Here is a 24,043-nt window from a genome sequence, read left to right as displayed (position 1 = left end):
TCCCCAGGTTTGAATCCCAGCTAAGGCACTATCTGCAAGGAGTTTGGGTATTTTACATGTGTCTGTGTGGGTTTGCTCCTCACATCCCAAAAAAATACAGATAAGTTAATTGGCTTTCCCCTAAATTGGCACTAGACTACGATGGACATATGACTATGGTAGGGATTCGATTGTGAGCCCTTCTGAGGGACAGGTGTTTACAAGGCCATGCACAAGTTACCAATACCAAATATCAATAATATAAATATGCTCAGTTGTTGTTGCCCAAGCTTACTTCATGATAATTTATAAGTATGCCTAGGCAATTTAAACAAATTGTGCAATAAATTACAGCATACCTACAGAAAAAAATGAATGTTAATCAGTTAAAGAGATTACAGCAGATGCAACAAAGTAAAGTGGAAGCAACTATACTAGCTACCTATAATGGGGCAACTATACCTGGCTACCCTATACAGTGGGCATCTATACCTGGCTACCTACCTATAGCGAGGGTCAAAATGTTTGGGTGCTGTGCGATCGTTCGAAATCGGGATGGGGGGGGGAGGGGTGCAACTACACAAGTTTGCATCAGGCAGCAAAAAGTCTAGAACCAGTCCTGCTGAAGGGGATGAAAAATACCTGTAGCCTGATTCCGTACTGAATTAGGTCCAGCAACGGCGCCCCTAGTTGTGAGCCCAAATGTTTAAATTATGTGGCACAGTGGCCAGGCATGGGTTGATCAAAGTGTTGAACTTTGTCTGACACTTTGATCTAAAGGGGCTGACATCGTGCTGGACTAGATCCGGCAATGGCGACCCTAGTGGCAGCAATGTTTTCCTGTGTCGCACTATTTCCGACATTGGTGCTGAACTGGAAAGTGCCAATGTCGGTCATAGTTCCAGAATTAGAATGGGTTAAAGAGCAGCAAGTAGTTCTATTTGAAGCTTCTACACTAAAATTGCTGTTTACTACTTTTACTACTATTTTGTGATAGTGGTGAAACAAATATATTTATATATACAGGTGGGAGAGGTATCAATGTAACCTATTAATGTTAAACTGCTTACCTTTCTAGCAATTCTTTCAATTGCAACTCTAGCAACCGGAATAATGGGTCCTCCTTCAGGATCATAAAACGGGCTCTGCGGATGGTCCAAGCTGGTCAAGGGTCTTATTTTGTCTTGCGGTATGGTAGGTTTGTTGGGTGACTAGAAAGGTCAGAGGAATAAATATCAGTTATTATCTAAGCACTCAGTTACTCATTATAAGTCTTTAAAGTCACATTCCAGGACCTTTTCTTCTAATTTCCATCTCACCCTCCCCAGAAATGACCAACATCCCCAACCTATAATTACCATACTTACCCAACAGGGGTCCACTCCACACTCAAGGTGGACTACAAAACTACATCCCGCTTTCATTAGGAACATGATTCAATTAATATAACACATGTTCCCTAAGGCATTCCACTCACTATAACACTTTCCTTCAAGTCCACATGCTACATCCCTAGATCCCATGCAATGGCTAGGGTCTGAAAGACTCATTTCTATAGTAGCACACTGAGGCAAATGAGGAGGAGTTCTGTCATTACAAAGAGAATTTGTACATCACACTAACCAGTTGTAAATAACATTTTTTTATGTATACCAATGATGCAATTTTTGTTTTGTCCAATCTTACCAAATCTATGTAGTAGAAGAGTAAACGGTGTAAATGTACTTTGTATAGATATTTTAGGTAGTCCCTCATGTTACATAGAAATTATAAGACTGGACAAAAAAGATTGTATCATCAGTGAGCACCTATAATATAATATCCACAAGTAAAATTCAAGGCATTTCAAACTCCAAAAATGTTTTCTCACTCTGAAATGTGACAGCTTTTATTATAATGAAAAAAATATCATCTCCAGTCTCGATGTGTGATGTGAACATCCTCTTCATCTTTAGATTCTTTTTACCAAGGTGGGTGTGGCAAGGAAGGTGACTGGCTTCCATGGCCACACCTCCTCTAGCCTGCGTCAGTGGAAGGTTAGGACAATGATGCCCTCTCCAAAACTGTAGAGCAGGAGGAAGAGTTGTTAGTAGCAGCAGTTCTAGAATGTACAAGCTACACTACACAAGGCCAGATAACAAGACCAAATGTATTTAGTTTATGAGGTTTTAACTAAAAACATTTTGTGTTCCAGGAGATATTTGACACTAATAAAATATATTTTTTTCCAGTTCAAAATGTATATGTACACATAATTAAATTACTCCAGGCAACAAAGAATTTAGCCTAATTAAAGTTCATTATGTAGATGTCAGAGAGAGCTTTCCCCACATTTGATGGCTTCAAATAAGAAATGCTAGCTGAGGGATTTTCAGTCAAGCTGTTGAATGATTGATTTCCTTCCCATTCATGATGGAAAAAGAAATAATTAGAAACCCTTTCCGCCTTTCCAAGTCATAGACTTGTGTGTAGAAGGAAATTCCTTGATCATCTGTATTTGTTCTCATTTTAGGCATAACCCTGCGCGAGTCATCTTATGCAACTTACCTACCAACAATCGCTCAAAAATGATCTTGAACTAATATATGTTAAACGTGCTATACTCAGCTACATAGGAGTTTTATAACCTCTAATTAATTATCAGCAAGATAAGCTGCGGATTTCAGAGAAACCGTTTTTTAGAGTGCTAGAATCTTTAAGCAAACTTGAACTGAAAATACATTCACAAGATATTTAATTGTATGTGTAGTAGTAATGGTAGTTTTTTTTTCCGGAGTCTTGCATTCGTATTTTCAATGTAACGGGGTTAAATTCCAACTCTGAAGTGGAAACATGAAGCACTGGTGTAGTAGCCATTGCCATGAAATAAAAGGAAACACAGACAACATGTGTACTCATGTTTATCTCACTGGTCTCCTCTTGTACCGTTTAACCCTTACATAGAGATAAAAAGAAAGACAGAATACAGCCTAGTTCTAAGTAGGATTAAGTCTGTACATACACATGTCATGTCATCATGCTACATGTCACCTCAGATGCATCGATCCCAAAAAGGTGCCTGGAAATTTGGATGTGCAGTAAGGCTGAGAGTAAAATATTGGTGTTAAATATTAATATTTTACTATAAAAGTGCAAATATCGGTAATAAATAACAATATTTTACTATGGCCATACCTAACTCTACTCTCACAAAGAACCCTCCCACCGGCGCCTAACCCTCAACCCCCCCCCCCCACCCGCACACACTACCTCCCTAATGCCTAAACCTAACTCCCCCACTGCACTACCTACCTGACACCTAGCCCTTAACCCCCCCACACAAACTACCTATGTAACGTCTAACCCTTAACCCCCTCACACAAAAACTACCTACCTAACATCTAACCCTTAACTCCGCACACACAAACTACCTACCTAACACCTGACCCTTAACTCCCCCACTGCACAAACTACCTACCTAACCCTTAACTCCCCACAAATTACCTACCTAACACCTAAACCTCCCCCGCACACTAGCTACCTAAGGCTCCATTTCCATTGGCTGCGATGTGATGATCGCATCCACGGAAACACACCCCCCCGGCAAATTCTCAGGTGCCACCATAAGCGACCCAAAAATATCAGCACTTGGGTGCCCACTATTTACCAAGCACCCAAATTTCCATTCCGGCAGCCAATTCCCAATATTTTCTATTGGTTTTTATGGTGGCGCCCAATTAGTCCACTTGCCACATGCGCTCTCTGGTGCATTAACTTTTTAATATGCTTTCTATGAGCAAATAAAATCACACGTACAATGTAGGATAAAAAATATTGCACTTATCACACTGAAGAACTGAATCACCGCGTCCTCTGGATCTGACGAAGGCGTGGAACGCCGAAACGCGTCATGACGCAATAGGCGCAAGGCAGCTGCCATCATCGCCCCGCGTTCCCTGATCCGCTGTCGCTATATTCCAATTGGATGCCCCGCTACTGGCCACAGTGAGGAGGCGTGCAGGACGGATTAAACATCCAGAGGACGCGGTGATTCAGTTCTTCAGTGTGATAAGTGCAATATTTTTTATCCTACATTGCACGTGTGATTTTATTTGCTCATAGAAAGCATATTAAAAAGTTAATGCACCAGAGAGCGCTCCTTTCTGCCCTTTCCTTTCTGTTTTCTACAGTGACTTACTGCCTCCCAAGTAAGACAGGAGCAGCGCTCTGGGGCAACTCTGTGGGAAGTGTTCTGGATTAGAGCGCAGTGGATTTAGTTTCACTTGCCACATGCGCTCTTTTTTACGGCTTCGTCCCCAGATTCCCTTGAAAAAGGATCTTGTCAAAAGTGGACCCTCTAGATTGTAGTTTATCCTCCAGATTTAAAGCTTGTGAAGGCAGAGATTCACTTTTCTCCTGAGTTTGCTCCTAGGAGATACTTTTTCATCTTCTGTTTAAAATAACTTTTCAGCACTTGAAATTGTACCAAGAAAGTAGGTGAAAAAGTACAGGCAAAAGTATTTTCTTGCTTGCTGGTGGCTTAAAAAAGCATTTGCCCATATGCAAATAACTTTTTCTCCTGAGTTCCCTCTTAGGAGATAATTTTCATATTACCTTTAAAATAAATTTCAAGCATTTTACAATTATTATTTAAAAAGTACATAAAAGTTGATGAAAAAGTACTATCAAAATTATTTTGAGTATTTAATTGCTTGTTGCTGGTAGTTTAAAGGGCATTGTATGACAAGGGCCCATACGTAATTCACATTTTCTTCTGTGTTTTCTCCTAGGTGATATTTTCAGATCTTGTCAATAAAATGCCTTTTAAGCCACCAGCAAGCAAGAAAATAATCAAAATAATTTTGAAGGTACTTGTTCACTTTTTGGTACTTTTTCAACTGCAAAATGCTGAAAAGGTATTTTAAAAAGAAGGTGAAACATGATCTCCTAGGAGAAAACTCAGGTGAAAAAGTGAATTGCATATGGCCCCAGGTGTGAAAATAGCATCTAAGAGAAAACTAAGAGAAATGGGCCATTGGCCCATATGTAATTCCCTTTCTCTCCTAGGAGTTAATTTTTCATATTTTATCTAGAATTAGATTTTGCAATTTTGAAAAAAGACCAAAAAGTAGGTTAAAAAGTACTATCAAAATTATTTTGAGCATTTTCTTGCTTGCTTGTGGTTTAAAGGGCATTTTATTGACACATTTTAAAATATGATCTTGGAGAAAACTCAGGAGAAAATGTTAATTGCATATGAGCCATTGGCCCATATGCAATTAACTTTTTTTTGCTGAGTTATCTCCAAGGAGATAATTTTCATATTGTCTTTAAAATAACTTTTTAGCATTTTAAAATTGAAAACAGTACCTAAAAATTGAAAACAGTATTTGAGTATTATTTTGCTTGCTGGTGGCTTAACCACTTCGCCATATCTGGACGCATATATCCGTCCAGATAGGCAGTGGTGCTGCAGCCGTGTGTTGCGCGCGATCGGGCGCGCGCCCGCGCGTGCCCCCGCTACCTCCCGCTGCCCCCCCGATCAGTGAATGGGAATATAATTCCCATTCACCGATCCAAGTCCCCGGCAGAAATACCGACGCTTTCTCATCAGAGAGCGTGGTATTTCTGCCCCCAGGAAACAACTTCTCTTCATTTTAGTTCCTAGATGCGACATCGTTCGCATCTAGGAACTTTTTGAATGTGGCCATCTTGTGGCCAAATAGTAAACTGCACCCACATACCTGTATTGAATAAAAAATACATTATTTTACATCTAAAATTGGCTATTTACCTCCCAAACTAAAATTACCCAAATACATTTTTGTATTAAAAAAAATAATAAAAAAAATTACAATTAAAAAAAAAAAAACTACATAAATAGTTACCTAAGGGTCTGAACTTTTTAAATATACATGTCAAGAGAGTATCTTATTACATTTTTTAAAATTATAAGCTTGTAAATAGTGATCGACGCAAATTGAAAAAATGCACCTTTATTTCTAAATAAAATATCGGCGCCATAAATTGTGATAGGGACGTAATTTAAATGGTGTAATAAGCGGGACAAATGGGCACATAAAATGCATGGGTTTTAATTACTGTAGCATGTATTAATTTTAAACTATAATGGCTAAAAACTGAGAAATAATGTTTTTTTTCCATTTCTATCTTAATCTTCCTGTTAAAATGTATTTACAGTAAAGTGGCTCTTAACAAAATGTACTACCTAAAGAAAGCCTAATTAGTGGCGGAAAAAACGAGATATAGATCAATTAATTTTGATAAGTAGCGATAAAGTTATTAGCGAATGAATGGGAGGTGAACATTGCTTGGATGCATAAGATTTTCGAAGCTGTAGGCTGAAGTGGTTAAAATGCATTTTATGACACGATGTAAAAATATCTACTTGGAGAAAACTTGGGAGAAAAAGTGAATTGCATTTAAGCCATAGACATAGGCCCATATGCAATTAACTTTTTTCTCCTGGGGGTTAATTTTAAACTTGTCAATAAAATGCCTTTTTGAAGCCAACAGAAAGGAAAAAAAATACTCAAAATAATTTTGACGGTCCTTAGTCACCTCGTTTTCTGTACTTTTTTAGTTGAAAAATGTGGGAAAGTTATTTTAAATATAAGATAAAAATTATCTCGTAGCAGAAAACTCGGAAGAAAATAGGTTTATGCTTACCTCATCATGTTACATGTCACTTGAGGGCAACTTTAAAAAGTGCTAGTTTGACGAGGTTACAAATTTTTAAAGAAATCATGACCAAGTGCTTTCCCATACCAGCCGCGTTCTTATGTGTCAAAACACATTTCCTGCTGATCAAGCAGTTCCTTAAGGAAATGATCATTAAATGTGATTGTGTGATATCAATAAGGTCCACCAGCTTCTCGTTTTTATACAATCTGATCTGAATAACCTAACTGAAAATCTGATCATTCGCTAAAAGTTGTACATTAACGGGGGCCTAAGATAGATTAAAAATTTACCACATTCTTCTTCACAAATCCCTCAACAGTAGAGTTTCTAAAGAACAAATAAAGAACCTCTTTTGTAACTACTGTGGGGAAAGATGATCAGTGCAGTATAGACCTATAAAACAACAGATTTTTTTTATTTTTAGGCATTTATTTATTTTGCAGGTATATTGCATTTTTTTGTACTTTGGTACAAAACAAAATGCATGCTTTGGTAGCAGTAAAATCTGGTCGTTTTCAGGCAAAAACATAGTGTTCCCCTTGAATGTCAGCTATATGTACTTTTATCCACTAGATGGCAACCTAACCACAAAACAAGTCTGAAAGTAAGATAGAGGAAAAAGAAAAAAAAATACAAACAAAAAAAACCGAAAACACCTGCATAAGGAGAACTGCTTTTCATAAACAGTATGCACGTTCTAAAGTTGTAGATCAGCAAAAGCCATCAACAAATTTTCTGAACACAAACATAAGGTGCTCTCTATATGTGTGAATGCTTCATATTTACCAGTTTCAATTTCTGACATGTTGTGCCGATTATGTGAAAATGTGAGCTGGGACTGCTAAGAGCACTCTAGTGGCTGTGAAAGGAAGATTAGTTCACTTTAAGCCGCTTTAATCCGGATAGCCAATAACTGTGCTTTTCATGCTATCCCTTGAAGGGCTACTCCGTTTCAAAAACTGATGTTATATTATCTGTATACAGAGACGTTTTGTGTATGAAAGTAATTCAGTTATTATTATTGTGTGTTGATATAGTGCTAATATTTTCCACGGTATGGACTGTTTTGTCACATACTGTTCCTCAAAGAAGCTCACAGTCTAATGTCCTACTCCCTACTAAAGCTGCCACCTGGTCGGTATTTCTCTGGCAGGGCTGGTAATTAGAGTGTTTGTTTGTTGGTGATTGTATTTTAGGGGTCCATTGACAGGCTATTAACTTGGCAGACTGCCTGTCTATCTCTGCAGAGGTTCTGTTGTCTAAGGGCTCTTTCACACTAGAGGCTGCGGTAGAAAAGGCTGAAAGTCAGCATTTTGCTTAACGCCAAGACATAGCATTTTCAAAGTGTTTTCAAAGCGTTTTGAAAGAGTTTTACAGCTCATATGAAAACGTCCTTTTTTTTTATTCTATAAAAATAAGTGAACAAGTTAGCTGTAAAACGCTTTGAAAACGCTTTGAAAATGCTGAAGTTGGCGTTTTCCATTGACTTTTACCTAGCAAAACGCCAACTTCGGCCGTGGCGTTAAAACGCCGAAAAATCCCTCTGGTGTGAAAGGGCCCTAACCAAACAGGGACTTCTAGTAACCTGGCTACTGTCTTGTGTCTGATTGGCAGACACAGCAGCTTAACGGAGACCGGCAACCCACCGCTTCCCACTATCACTACTGATTTGCTATAGCCAAAGACCGGGGTGAACAGTTTATGCATGCTGCAAATATAATAATCCGAACATTTGTATAGTGCTTTTCTCCTGTCGGACTGAAAGCACTCAAGAGCTGAAGGCCGCAGCCTCTAGGATGCGCTCAAGAGGCCACCCTTAAGTGTTAGGGAGACTTGCCTTGAACTCCTTACTGAAATTTTTTTCAGACCAGCAGGAGCTATGGAGGTTGCTGGAGCTGCTGGCCAAGAGCTGCTAACAAGTGACAAGAAGAACACAGAAGATAAAACTCACGACACCCCCCTCCATCCCCCCATCCCACCATGATTTTTCCTTAGATTGCCTATTCACTTTGAGCTTTTATTAATACTCTTGATACTCTGGGGGAGGCCCCGGAACATAGATAGCCTTCTCTTATCCTATTTTCCTTCTCTCCCTTTTCTCCTTCCCTGGCAATCCTGACATGTCTTCACCTCTCTATCAGGCTCTTCTTCTTTCTTATGACTATATCCTGAAAGTTATATAAAAGTCTATTGACGATCGTGACTCACCCTATCTTTCTACACCATTTGGGTTGATCTCTTTCTTTTTCCTTAGTTTTCTTTATCTTTTTAGTTCTCTCCTTGCTTTTTGATTTCCTCATTCAGTTCTGCTGTAATTGCATCTAAATATCTTAGTCTGCAGCATGTGCTATCTCTTTGCCAACTTCTTAAGGGATAAGGTCCACATATTCTCAGACATACAATCTTGTTATTTAAAGCTGCAATACATTCTTCATTATAATTCTCTAACTTGCTACCAAACATCCTTGCTTAAGTATCATTTTGACTTGGCTCTATACGCCTTTTTATTGATCCCCATTGATGACCAATCTCTGTCAGTATTAGTACTTGGGCCTTTCTTACTATACATTTCTATAGGTAAGCATGCCCACACCTAAAACGATGACCCTCCTTGACTTTTCAGCTTATTTTACAGCAGCTGTTTGGGTTTCAGGTGAGGAAACCCCTTGACATCTAAATCCTTCCTTGAAGTACTTTGATGTATGAGCCTGAGATGGTTGGCTAAAGATTCTGTACTATTTTCATCTAATTGTATATATGTCCCATTTGTTGCTAAACAGTTATTGTTACTCTTCTTTTGTACTATTTGCTCTATCTATGATTCTATATGATTCATTGGATGTGTTGCATATTTTTCATAATAAAAACGGCAAGGTGTGTCTAAGCTTTCTATTCTCCCAATTGAGTGTTGCCGGATTTACATCACAAGAGCCTATAGGCACAGATGTCCTGGCATCTTAGACTTCACCCTCCCTGAACCTACAAATCCCCACCAAACTGCACCCATCATAGGTAGCTACAGGTGCCTCTTAGTATTAGGGAGCCATAAGTGCCCTCAGTATTAAGTAGCTAGAGGTGTCCACAAGTATTTGGTAGCTAGAGGAACCCCAGTATAAAGTAGCTAGAAGTGCCCCGGACAGAAGGAAGATCTCATCAGCGGAATGCCGACAGCAGGGTAAGTAACCTCTCATTTAAACTCTCATCAGAACTGTGCATAGGGAAGGAGGGAGGGAAGCTCTCACAGAGGCGAGTGAGACACCTTTTCATCTTCAGGCGCCTGTAGGCATGTGGCTACAGTGCCTTATGGTAAATTCAGCCCTGCCTCTGTCACTCGCCATAGTATGCTGCAGATTTCCAGGATTCGTTTGTTAGAGATTTTTAGTATCCCTTACCATAGTGTGACCTCTCCCTTACTAATTATGTAGCAGATCTTTGCGGCATCCCTGTCCCTCACCATAGTGTGTTACAGCTCTTTGCAGTCTTGCCACCCCCAGTGTTACAGCTGTTTGTAGTGCCCGCTCCACCCCCCACAACCACCATAGAGTGTTACAGCTGTTTGTAGTGTCCCCCACCACCACCAGATCTTTGCAGTCTTTCCTCCCCTCACCACCACAGTGTGTTGCAGCTTTTTGTAGTGCCTTCTCCATCTCCCGCCAAAACTAGGCATGTTACAGATCTTTGTAGTGCCCCCCCCCCCCACAGTGTGTTACAGCTGTTTAAAGTGTCCCCTCCTCCCCCTACACACAGCTTGGTATGTGTTACATCTGTCTGTAGTGCCCTTTCCACCACCACAATCATAGTGTGTTACAGATGTTTGTAGTGCCCCCTCCACCACCGCCACTACAATAGTGCATTACAAATCTTTGTAGTGACCTCACAGTGTGTTACAGCTGTGTGAAGTGCACCCTCCACTCCCCCACACCTTGGTGTGTTATAGATCTTTGTAGTGCCCTCCCCCCACAATGTGTAAACAGTTGTCTGTAGTGCCCCTTCCACTGCCACCACCACAACCATAGTGTGTTTCAGATGTTTGTAGTGCCCCCCACGCATACATGAAAAAAAGGTACCCAGAAAAAAGGGCGCAAGATATAGCCACTAGTAGAAAAGGTACCCAGAAAAAAGGGCGCCAGATATAGCCACTAGTAGAAAAGAAACCCAGAAAAAGGGCGCCAGATATAGCCACTAGTAGAAAAGGTACCCAGAAAAAGGGCACGGATAAAGCAATATCCAACTACTTTAGCCTGTAAAATATCGGTAATCTGTACTGGTATTTTACTATCACCTAACCTAACCCTACTCTCACCCAGAACCCTCCCTCTACCGATACCTAACTCCTTCCAAGCAGGAGGAAGCTTCAGAGTCATGGGACACGCGATGTGGACTGCAAGCCCATAACCCTCTCCACTAGCTTTGGGGCTGAAGTGCGTTATATAGCGTAATCCAGGTTTCAAAATGAACATTAACACAATTTATGATCCTAAATTCTAACATACAAGCTCACATGCATGCTCTGCAGGGAGTAAAAACAAATACATTACCAGGTATGAAAATAATCTAAAAGTATGTTTTGTTTTTGTTTATTTATAATCTAAAAAAAGATTCTTTCTGTTTAGCACTACATACAATTTATAAAAAAAAGTACAAATCTGTAACTTAATGCAAAAACCATAAGAACCCCTATTTTCTATGTAAACAAAACAACCATACGTATGAGGTGTTGCGGGGGAGGATGTAAATGTAAGTAGGTAATAACAGTGTGCTCAACGTCTCATGGAAACCACTGGAGAAGTCTCTACACAAAGAAAACAATCATCATAATATAGGAAATATTTATGAAGTCCATTCAAACTTGACCCTTAAGGTTTAGAAAGCTAAGATCAAAGCACTACTCCTATAACATGATTACCGTAGTTTCTATGCACTGTTACCATGGGGCATATATGTCAGAGAATCACATATATACCCTATGGTAACTGTTGCCTAGAAACTATTTTGATCACATTATAGGTTGGTGCTTTGATCTTAGCTTCGTATTCTCAATCAATATTGTAGTATGTATATCCCATATGGAAACAAAATGTCTAGGAATAAAAAAAGGCCTCTATGGATGAATAGAAAGGTTATAGATAAAATGAAGAGGAAAAAGAATGCCTATAAGGTCCTAAAACAGGAGGGGACCGAGGCTGCACTCAGCAATTACAAGGAGTGCAATAAAAATTGTAAAAAAGAAATTAGGCTAGCAAAGATCGAAGCTGAAAATCAAATCGCTAGGGATATCAAATCTAACCCAAAAAAGTTTTACAAGTACATCAACTCTAAAAAAAGAAAGGTTGACTGTATAGGACTCCTAAAGGATGAAGGTGGAAACTCAATGGTGGATGACCAAGGTAAGGCAGAGTTATTAAATGCTTTCTTTGCTTCTGTCTTTACAAAGGAAACAGCACTGTTGCAAATTACAGAGGCGGAAGAGTCTCAATCTTCTAACTGTAATATTAAATACTTAACGCAGGAAGAAGTAAAGGCAAGACTAAATAAATTAAAAATAGACAAGGCACCTGGCCCGGATGGCATGCATCCTCGGGTCCTAAGGGAATTAAGTTCAGTTATAGATAAACCCCTTTATCTTATCTTTTGTGACTCTCTTGCAACTGGCAGAGTCCCAGTGGATTGGCGTACAGCCCACGTTTTCCCATTATTTAAGAAGGGCAAAAAATCAGATCCAGGAAATTATAGACCTGTAAGCTTAACATCAGTTGTATGCAAACTATTTGAGGGGTTACTAAGAGATACTATACATGACTTCATAGTAGAAAATAATCTTATTTCTCAGCATCAGCATGGGTTTACTAAAGACAGGTCCTGTTTGACTAACATGCTCAGCTTTTATGAGGTAGTGAATGCTAATATGGATATTGGGAATGCTGTAGATGTGATATACTTAGACTTTGCTAAGGCATTCGACACTGTTCCCCACAAAAGTCTGGTGCAAAAGATGAGGATGCAAGGACTGGGGAAGAGTCTGTGTGCTTGGATAGGGAACTGGCTAATGGACAGAAAACAAAGAGTTGTGGTCAATGGATCATACTCAAAATGGGAGACTGTTAGCAGTGGGGTCCCACAGGGGTCTGTACTGGGTCCAGTGCTCTTCAATTTATTTATTAATGACCTAGTGGATACAGTAGTGAGCAATGTTGCTATTTTTGCAGATGATACAAAATTGTGCAGAATCATCAACTCTAAGGAAGATAGTGTTATATTGCAACAGGATCTGGATAGGATGGCTATATGGGCACATACATGGCAGATGAAATTCAATGTTGACAAATGTAAAGTCATGCATTTTGGTCGTACCAATGGTCTAACACCATACAAAATAAATGGGATACAGTTGGGGACATCAAACTTGGAGAAGGACTTAGGAGTACTCATCGACAACAAGTTAAATAATCGTACTCAATGCCAAGCCGCTGCAGCTAAAGCTAACAAAATTTTGGGATGCATTAAAAGGGAAATAAAAACTCGAGATGCTAGCATAATATTGCCCCTGTTTAACTCTCTAGTAAGGCCACATCTGGAATATGGAATTCAGTTCTGGGCACCACATTACAAAAAAGATATTGCAGTTTTAGAGCAGGTGCAGAGACGAGCAACAAAATTGATACGTGGGATGGAAGGTCTCACTTACCAAGAAAGGTTAGATAAACTGGGTTTATTTAGTCTAGAGAAAAGACGCCTTAGAGGAGATCTAATTAACATGTATAAATACATCAGAGGGCAATATAATAGCTTGGCGGATGAGCTTTTTGTCCCTAGGCCTTCTCAAAGGACTAGAGGACATGATCTGCGCATGGAGGAAAAACGTTTTAGCCATTTATTTAGGAAAGGGTTCTTTACAGTAAGAGTGATTAAGATGTGGAATGCATTGCCACAGGAAGTCGTTATGGCAAACTCTATACCTGCATTTAAAGGGGGCTTAGATGCTTTCCTTGCGTTGAATGACATCCATGGCTACAATTACTAGGTAATGCCAATGATGTTGATCCAGGGATTTTATCTGATTGCCATCTGGAGTCGGGAAGGAATTTTTACCTTGTAAGGGTTTTTTCGCCTTCCTCTGGATCAACAGGGATATGTGAGGGAGCAGGCTGGAGTTGTACTTTGTACTGGTTGAACTCGATGGACGTATGTCTTTTTTCAACCAAAGTAACTATGTAACTATGTAACTATGTAGCTGTGCCAGTCTTAAGGGACAATTCTAAATGGCTTTGCTATTGATCATTACAGTTTTCTTTGCATAGTGGCTTGGCCGGTGGTTTTCAAAAGATATTATGCCCAGAGTTATAATTTACTAAAAGTTACGTCCTTCTTGCAAGTTTCATTAATTTGGTTGCTTTGCTTGTATCATTCCCTTAAATAACTTACATGGGTTTATAAATAGTGTTTGAAGACCTTGATCTTGGCTGAATGTGAAGCTTAAGTGAAAATAAACTGATGAGATAAACAATTGTATCTATCCTCCTACTCTTAAAAATGATAGATATCCCACAGTTGTATGATATGTTTAAAAGTTAATAAAGTAGATTTATTGTTTTGTCTTAGCTCAATGACACAGTCTGTCCTGTGTCTCAGGGAGCTACAAGATATGACCTATTAACTTTTTTTATCTATCCTCTGCTCTCAGAAGCCCAGCTCTCTGCCAGGAAAGTGATTTATGGCTGTAATTCCTTATTAGTGAAGGATGTCTGGGTTCTGACTGGAGAGAAACTGTCAGTTGCATAGCTGAATATTAACTCTTTTAGGCAGAGAAAAAAGAAAAGTAACACATCACAGGTATTTTTATACTTGCAACAGTACATACACATTTTTATCTCAACATGTCACATGGCACTTAAGGTTTCCTTTAACCCTTTGCCAACACCTGGGGGGTGCGATTGGCTCTCATAGGCTCCACGCCGATTAGCGTGAACGTGGCGGCAGCCCCAGGACCACTCCACGCCAATTGGCGTGAAGTCCTGGGGCAGGGATTTTCAGGAGATTGCGCGCCAATGCGTGCACACCTCTGCTTGAATGACGAAGCTCCGCTCTGTCATCAGTCTCCCAACGGCGATCGCCACTAGGAGACTGGTAGATGGCCATCTATTTACCCTGTACAGCGCTGCGATCTACGGCAGCACTATACTGGGGACAGCCCCCCTGGGAGACTCGGGGGGGAGGGCGATCGCCTCTTATAGGCTGCTGTCTATGAGAGCCGATCGCTAGGATTGGCTGGAGGGGGGAGGGAGGGGTTTAAAAAATATGGTAATATTCATTTAAAAAAACCCACACTAATAAATAAATAAAAAAACAACAAATAAATACAGAAAATTCAGCGATCATAGTCCACCAACAGAAAGCTCTGTTGGTTGGTTGGGCAGAAAAGGGGGCAGGAATCACTAGTGTGCTGAACTGTACGGCCCTGCAGCAAGCCCTTAAAGGGGTTCTGTGGGGGTTGTGGAAGAGAAAAACGGACACTTACCTTGGGCTTCTATCAGCCCCGTGCAGCGGTAATGTCCCACGACGTCCTGCTCCCATCCGCCATTCCCCGCAGCCGGCACCGGGCTATTATTCGTCTGACATACAGACGAATAATGCGCGTTGCCGTGCCTCCGCTCGCGTCATCTGAGGCTTACTGCGCAGGCGCAGTACAACGGAGCCTTGTACTGCGCTTGCGCAGTAAGCTTCCGATGACGCAGGCAGAAGCGAGCGGGTGCGCGGCCACTCTAGCGCAGCCGCAGTTGGATCCCATGCCGCTTAGACCGGGGCCTGCACGGGGCTGATAGAAGCCCAAGGTAAGTGTCCGCTTTTCTCTTCCACAACCCCCACAGAACCCCTTTAAAGCTGCAGTGGTCTAATTAGTACAAAATAGCCCGGTCACTAGGGAGGTTTAAGCCCCTGGTCCTTAAGTGGTTAAAAGGCATTCTATTGATAAGGTGTGAAAATATCACCTCAGAGTAAACTTAGGAGAAAAAGCTAAATTAATAAGGGCCTATGAGTCAAACATCATGCCTTCTATCCCTTTCATTAGTAATATATAGATTAACACAGATTGTTTTATTTTTATGAGAAACAACAAGAAAAGAGTTCACCTCAGGCAAAGCCTTTTCATGAAGGAAACTACACAGTATGACATGACTGATATCACGCATTGATTTTCATTTGTAATCCTCACTTTTACATAGGGCAGAAAATCAATGCTATAGTTTCAATTTATGTAGTAGCGTTTTATGCAGCAAAGCTCCCTCCACGCACGGAAAATACAATCATACCAGAGTGAGAAGGTCTGTCTCTCGCTAGCAGATTTTTAACACCTCAGAAATCCCTTCTATATTGCTGCCATTAAAACATGTCATTCTGATGGGCGAAATGTGACTTCTCTGACAACCTTGCTTTACAGTAGATTATTGAAAAAAAGTGATAAGGGTGAAGAAAAGAAAAACAGAGAATCAGGTTTTAATTGGACTAAGAACATAATCACAGTGAGCTGTAAAAAGCTAATCTGTGGTCTGTTCACAAGCCTAACATGTTAAAGCTCTTCAAAGTTTCTCGCAGTATTGAGTGGAGGAGGGAGAGCTGCCTGTTGTTCCACACGATGAATGGGCCTACGGGCCAAGAAGGACATGAAGGACAGAATCATCAGATTCTTTCCATAGTTATTAATGAGATGTAAATGTAGCTATGGGCTACGTAACAACCTGTGGCACATGAGGATGGTCACAAATGCCTATTTCCGATTCCACGGAAATTCCACTTCCCGCCAATGTCGATTACCGTTACGGATTTACACTGATGGTATTCCGCCGATTTCCGCTTTCTGACAATTTCCATGGTATTTTTAAACCAATTGCAAGACTGATATATTACAGTGTATTTTCAAATCTTCTGTTTGGCCTAAAATTTCTGATGGTTTCCGATTTTCGCGTTAAATCTCCACATTCTCTGATTGGTCTAATAATTCCGTCTGTTCCCGATTGTTTAATCGGACTTCCGCTTTATTAACTTAACTGCCACTGACAATAACATTGTTGGTTCTTCCAAATACTGTTGCAGAAATCCGCAAGTGCGGAAATGCGGAAGTTTTAGGCCAATCAGGGGACTCGAAAATAGTAGTAGTCTCTGAGTTCTCCGAATTGTAAAATCTTAAACTTTGAATGCCTTATTCATTCTGAGTCCTCTGTGTCGTGTCTTGCAGACATCTTTCAGTGAAATGTGTGCTAATCCATACAGGATTTATCCTGTGTTAGAATGAGGTAAGACAGCACCACCTATTGACCACTGCATTACATTGTTCTCAGTTAAGTTCAGCCTTCCTGTTACTCCTCCTCCTCTGTGACCTCATGCACCAGACAAGAAGGGAGTAGCCTTCTAGAAGCTGCCATTTTCACATGCTCTCTGCTGAGGAATCTTCTCCGTGCTTCCACTAAAGGCTGCATAGCTGGTAAGGCATTCTTTCTTACTGTTTTCTATGAATCTGCATGACTAGTACTAGCTGTAGACATGTATTGTGTGTTATTTCTGTGTAGGCAGTTAGTTAGTAGTTCAACTGTATAGTGAGGCCTAGTCAGCTAACCATACAGCCATGTTCCTGTATGCACTAGACTATTGTATGCAGATATGTGATATGTATATTTGCAGTTCATGTACTTATTGCATCCTTTCTGTTATTTGTTCACAGTTTCACACCAACTTACTTCAGCTCATTAAAGCTACAGATCATTACCTGGTCTCAATTTATTGAGTAGTAGGAGGGTGTTTATCTGCCTGCTAAGCTCCATACACGCCCCAGGGGTACACGTGGTAGTGAGGACAGGACACTCTGATTGGCTTAACATTACCAAATATTGGTAATGCGGATTTTCTGAAGAAATGTACGCAATTTCCACCAAAATCCACTTACCACACTTAGATTACCGCATTCCTCTTAACGATGTGGAAATGCGATTTCAGATGCGGAAATGTGGATTTATATTTCTACAGAATCTGAATGTGCATCCCTAGAGGCACACTCACAAGGGGTTACTGTCTGCAATTTCTAGATGTGGAAATACCAGAGCCCCAGAACAGCATGTGCAGAGTGGTACACTGGCTGCACATAATGGGGTTTTTGTTACTGCAGTAAATGCAGGACTGGTTAGCAAAGCCACATACAGTGGTGTGAAAAACGATTTGCCCCCTTCCTGATTTCTTATTCTTTTGCATGTTTGTCACACTTAACCTCCTTGGCGGTAACCCCGTGTGTGACACGGGGTAAGCCGCCGGAGGGTGCCGCTCAGGCCCTGCTGGGCCGATTTACTTAATTTTTTTTTTGCTGGACGCAGCTAGCACTTTGCTAGCTGCGCCAGCACCCCGATCGCCGCCGCCGCGCGCCCGATCGCCGCTATCCGGTGCGGCGCGCCCCCCCCCCCCCCGACCCCGAGCGCTGCCTGGCCAATCAGTGCCAGGCAGCGCCGAGGGGTGGATCGGGTCTCCCAATGACGTCCCGACGTCGCTGACGTCGGTGACGTCATCCCGCCCCGTCGCCATGGCGACGGGGGAAGCCCTCCAGGAAATCCCGTTCTTTGAACGGGATTTCCTGATCGGTGATCGCCGAAGGCGATCGAAGCGGGCGGGGGGATGCCGCTGAGCAGCGGCTATCATGTAGCGAGCCCTCGGCTCGCTACATGATAAAAAAAAAAAAAAAATTAAAAAAAACTGTTGCGCTTCCCCCTGGCGGTATTTTTCATACCGCCAAGGGGGTTAAATGTTTCTGCTCATCAAAAACCATTAACTATTAGTCAAAGATAACATAATTGAACACAAAATGCAGTTTTAAATGATGGTTTTTATTATTTAGTGAGAAAAAAAACTCCAGATCTCCATGGCCCTGTGTGAAAAAGTGATTGCCCCCCCCTTGTTAAAAAATAACGTAACTGTGGTTTATCACACCTGAGTTCAATTTATGTAGTCACCCCCAGGCCTGATTACTGCCACACCAGTTTCAATCAAAAATCACTTAAATAGGAGCTATCTGACACAGAGAAGTAGACCAAAAGCACCTCAAAAGCTAGACATCATGCCAAGATCCAAAGAAATTCAGGAACAAATGAGAACAAAAGTAATTGAGATCTATCAGTCTGGTAAAGGTTATAAAGCCATTTCTAAAGCTTTGGGACTCCAGTGAACCACAGTGAGAGCCATTATCCAAAAATGGCAAAAACATGGAACAGTGATGAACCTTCCCAGGAGTGGCCGGCCGACCAAAATTACCCCAAGAGCGCAGAGAACACTCATCCGAGAGGCCACAAAAGACCCCAGGACAACATCTTAAGAACTGCAGGCCTCACTTGCCTCAATTAAGGTCAGTGTTCACGACTCCACCATAAGAAAGAGACTGGGCAAAAATGGCCTGCATGGCAGATATCCAAGGCTCAAACCACTTTTAAGCAAAAAGAACATTTAGGGTCGTCTCAATTTTGCGAAAAAACATCTCAATGATTGCCAAGACTTTTGGGAAAATACCTTGTGGACCGACGAGACAAAAGTTGAACTTTTTGGAAGGTGCATGTCCCGTTACATCTGGCGTAGAAGTAACACAGCATTTCATACCAACAGTAAAATATGGTGGTGGTAGTGTGATGGCCTGGGGTTGTTTTGCTGCTTCTGGACCTGGAAGGCTTGCTGCGATAGATGGAACCATGAATTTTACTGTGTACCAAAAAATCCTGAAGGAGAATGTCCGGCCATCTGTTCGTCAACTCAAGCTGTAGCGATCTTGGGTGCTGCAGCAGGACAATGACCCAAAACACACCAGCAAATCCACCTCTGAATGGCTGAAGAAAAACCAAATGAATACTTTGGAGTGGCCTAGTCAAAGTCCTGACCTGAATCCTATTGAGATGTTGTGGCATGACCTTAAAAAGGCGGTTCATGCTAGAAAACCCTCAAATAAAGCTGAATTACAACAATTCTGCAAAGATGAGTGGTCCAAATTCCTCAAGAGCGCTGTAAAAGACTCGTTGCAAGTTATCGTAAACGCTTGATTGCAGTTATTGCTGCTAAGGGTGGCCCAACCAGTTATTAGGTTCAGGGGGCAATTTCTTTTTCACACAGGGCCATGTAGGTTTTGAGTTTTTTTTCTCACTAAATAATAAAAAAACATCATTTAAAACTGCATTTTGTGTTCAATTATGTTCTTTGACTAATAGTTAACGGTTTTTGATGAGCAGAAACATTTAAGTGTGACAAACATGCAAAATAATAATAAATCAGGAAGGGGGCAAATGGATTTTCACACCACTGTAGGCCCAGAGGGAATTGCTGCTTTTTATTATTAGTTAGTATTATCAGTTAGTAAAGTAGGACTTTACAGAGTACAAAGTCATGTCACTAATTGTCCCTCAGAGGTGCTCACAATCTTATCCTGCCATAGTAATAGTCTATTGTCCTACCATATTAGTATTATGTATTTGTATAGCACTGGCATCTTCTGGAGCACATTACAGAGTATGTAGCCATGTCCCTGACTCACAGAGGAGCTCACAATCTAATCCTGCCATAGTCATAGTCTGATGTCCTACTATATTATTATTATGTATTCATATAGCACTGACATCTTCTGAAGTGCGTTAGTTTACAGAGTTATAGTCATGTCACTGACTGTCCTCAGAGGAGCTCACAATCCAATCCCTACCATAATGATATGTCCAATGTAGTCTAGGGCCAATTTAAGAGAGAAGCTAATTAATTCATCTGTATGTTTTTTGGGGATTTCGGAGGAAACCAGGAGTTCCCAGTAGAAATACATACAGAAGGAGAACATCCAAACTCCATGTAGATAGCGCCCTGGCTAGAATTCAAACTGGGGACCCAGTACTGCAAGGCAAGAATGATATCCACAACACCACTGTGCTGCCCATCTGAGGGCAATGCACATAGAAAAGAGACAATTTTAATCTGGCATGGCCTTCTCCCATCTACTGTGTCATCAAGTTGCAATTGTAGTAGCTTTAAACAATAAACTGGTCACGTGGGGACAGGGGAGGGGTAGTGAATTCAGGCTTGATGATACTTTCCCATTAGTGCCTGATAGGAGTTGACGAGTCCTGGATAGTCTGGGTGTTGTACCTGACTTGATAGATCCCTACTGATATTGCACCCAAATTTAACTGGCTGTGCCACAATGGGCTTGATTCACAAAGCTGTGATAATGAATAGCACGACCGTGCTATGCGGGTAGCGCGCAATGTTACTCGCTTGCATTATCACCGCTTTGTAAATCAAGCCCAATAAGTTTTGTTTCTGTCATTTTTCAGTGTGTTACTCCTGTTATTTATTGCCTGAAGAAGCGGAATTCTGCCTGCGCAATGCACTGCAACTTGTCTTAGGAGTATGCAAATAAATTGTCTAAAACTTTAATCGACAGTACTTTGGTCTGTTTTTGGGTTGGCTGGTCCACCAGCGCATCCCGAACGTTTTAAACGTTTTTAGTGATTTTTATCCTACTGGCGCCTCTGTACATCTCTACATATCGAGCTATCCACCCTTGGTGGAAGGGTGTTACACCCTCTTCTTCCCCTATCTACAGAGAGCAACGTTTTAATCCTGAGTAGGGACAGGCTTGTTCTCCCCACGTGCCTTTCCAGGGGTTGCCTTGGAGGTAACCTGGGTTTGTAAGTACGGTATATTACTTACGTTTCTTTTACTCTTACCCATCTTCCAATACATACTACACTATATTGGGCTCTCGGTTTTCTACTTCAAGCCCAATAAGTGATATAGTAAATAAATTACATTGAAAGTATAGCCACGTCCAAATTTAATTGTGGGTAAATTACCGTGACCCATATTATATAGGTAGAAAAAAACAACGTTTTGTAAGAAATAATACCTTTTGACCCATATTAAAATAGTAAATACATAAAAGGAATACTAGAAAACAAAACAACTAACAGAGTTTCACTTTAAAAGTTTGGAAGAATGACGGACAAGGAAAAACTGAACAATAATTATACAATTCCCAGTGCTCAGTCCCTGATTAAATGAACATAACTATTTTATGCATGTTAGCTGGTCTCAAACTGATTATGTTATTAAATGAATACAAAACGGAATACAGAATGAAAGCAACTTAATGTATTCAAATCTGCATTTCGCTATAATCATTAACTATTTCTATCCACAAGTTACCTTGAGTAAAATTACCATTCCCACGGCAATATCCAGCTGTCTGCAATTACTGCTTAGATCCGGAAGATTTTTATTTTTTTTACTTTATGTGAAAAACCTATAATGTGTTTCTGAGAGCACATACATCGAGTTATTATGATGTCCACTTCGCATTCTACATTCCATATATTAAAAGCTATACATTCTGCTACATTTCATTAGAAAGACAGTATTTTTTCAGAAAAAAAATTAAAAAATATTTTTTTTTGTATGTAAGAGTTTTTTACAGGCAGGCAATAGGTGGAGCCACCTGCCCATCACTATTATTATTAAATGATTTATAGGGCGCTAACATATTACACAGCACTGGACAATAAATACCTGTACATACAATGATGTAAAGGATGACAGACGTAACTAGGTTATACAACGTAGGACAAAGCTATACAAGGCAAAAAGGGTACAAAATACATGGTCGTGTGATTCTGGGCTGGTTGGGTAGGCCCAGCAATACAAGTACAAGGTGGTCATAGGAAAGTAGCACCTGATCATGTAGAGTAGACTAGGTGGAAGGGAGGACCCTGCCAAAGGCTTACAATCTACATAGAAAGCACCAAAGATTAGTAAATAATGTTCCATTGGTGTCCAGAGATGTCCCAGCAGGGAGGTGATTATATTGAGGCAGGTAGGGGTTGGTGCAAGAACACTGCAGTGGAGAAGGTAGTCTGGTCTCTCCTGAACATCCTTCAAGTGGAGAGGTCCATAACTACCATGGATGGAGCACAGGACTGCAAGCCAGCCAGCATTCTGCAGTGTGACTTGAGCAATTTGGCTCTGCTAAAGGTGCCCACTAATGATACAATCTTTTTTGTTCAATCTTACCACTTCTATGCAATATGAAGGACTATCCGTTTACAGTATATTTACCCCGTTTACCCTTCTACTACATAGCTTTGGTAAGACTGGACAAAAAGGATAGTATCCTTAGTGGGAACCTATAGTCCTATCCTATCCTATCCCCCAATATCCCATATGAATATTCAGTGAAGGTTAAGAATAGATTTAAGGGATTAGATCTGATAGACAGAGTAACTGAGGAGCTATGGACAGAGGCTCATAATATTGTGCAAGAGGCAGCAACAAACAAACATTCCAAAGCAAAAGAAGAGCAAGAAAGCAAAATGGCTGTCTAATGAGGCTTTACAAAAAACTGAGGAAAGAAGGGAAGTGAAACGCAAAGGAGAGAGGGAACAATATCGCCAACTGAATGCAGATTTCTAGAGAATAGCAAGGAGAGATAAGAAGGCATTTTTAAAACCAGCAATGCAAATAAATAGAAGAAAACAGAGTGGGAAACACAAAACATCTTTTCAAGAAAATTTGAGGTATCAAGGGAACATTTTACATTAAATGGTTGTGGCATAAAAGAAGAAGAAAAAAGAAGAGCTTAAGAAAAGATGGCAAGAATATACAGAAGAACTGTACAAACAAGATCTCAACTTCATTGATAACTCTTATGGTATGATATTTGAGCTAGACCAGACATTCTAGAGAGTGATGTTCAGTGGGCTTTAGAAAGGATTGCTAACAACACGTCTAACAGAAATTATGGAATTCAAGTTGAACTATTTAATATAGAAAAGAATTTACCAACTACCCAACAACTGCCCAACCATTTCACAAGGTAGCAAGGTTATGCTCAAGCTTTTGTAGGCTAGGCTTTATATGCAAACCGAGAACTACCAGAAGAGCAAGTTCGTTTTCAAAGAGGCAGGGGAATTAGAGATCAAATTGGCAACCTTTGATGGACCACGGTAAAAACAACTGGAATTCCAGAAAGACATCTACTTCTGCTTCTTTGATTATATCTAGCCTTTGACCGTGTGGATCACAATAAATTATGGCAAGTTCTTAAAGAGATGGGCATATCTAACATGTATCCCGAGGAACTTGTACGCGGGTCAAAAAGCAATTGTGAGAGCTGAAAATGAAACAACTGGTTCAATATTGGAAAAGGCGTACAACAAGGCTATATATTTTCACCCGATTTATTGAAACTATATGCAGAGTATATCATCCAAAATACTGGATTGGATGAAGCAAAAGCTGGAATTAAGATTTCTGTAAAAAATATCAACAACCTCAGATATGCAGATGATACAACTCTGATGGCATAAAGTGGATAAGAATTAAGAAACCT

At 40.6% G+C, this 24,043-nt stretch overlaps 1 protein-coding gene across 1 annotated transcript in view; it reads right to left on the bottom strand.

Annotated features, from left to right (window-relative positions):
* The window catches only part of SPON1 (spondin 1), a 599,663-nt gene that overhangs the window by 40,328 nt on the left and 535,292 nt on the right, over positions 1-24,043 (bottom strand). Inside the window, exon 9 of the mRNA XM_068259659.1 lies at positions 1,050-1,190. Coding sequence (XP_068115760.1) covers positions 1,050-1,190 — 141 coding nt within the window. The remainder of the gene's footprint in view (positions 1-1,049; positions 1,191-24,043) is intronic.

Source organism: Hyperolius riggenbachi, chromosome 11 (assembly GCF_040937935.1).
Source record: "Hyperolius riggenbachi isolate aHypRig1 chromosome 11, aHypRig1.pri, whole genome shotgun sequence".
NCBI lineage: Eukaryota > Metazoa > Chordata > Amphibia > Anura > Hyperoliidae > Hyperolius > Hyperolius riggenbachi.
The sequence above is the reverse complement of the archived record's forward strand: the minus strand, read 5'-3'. Positions and strand labels throughout refer to the sequence as shown.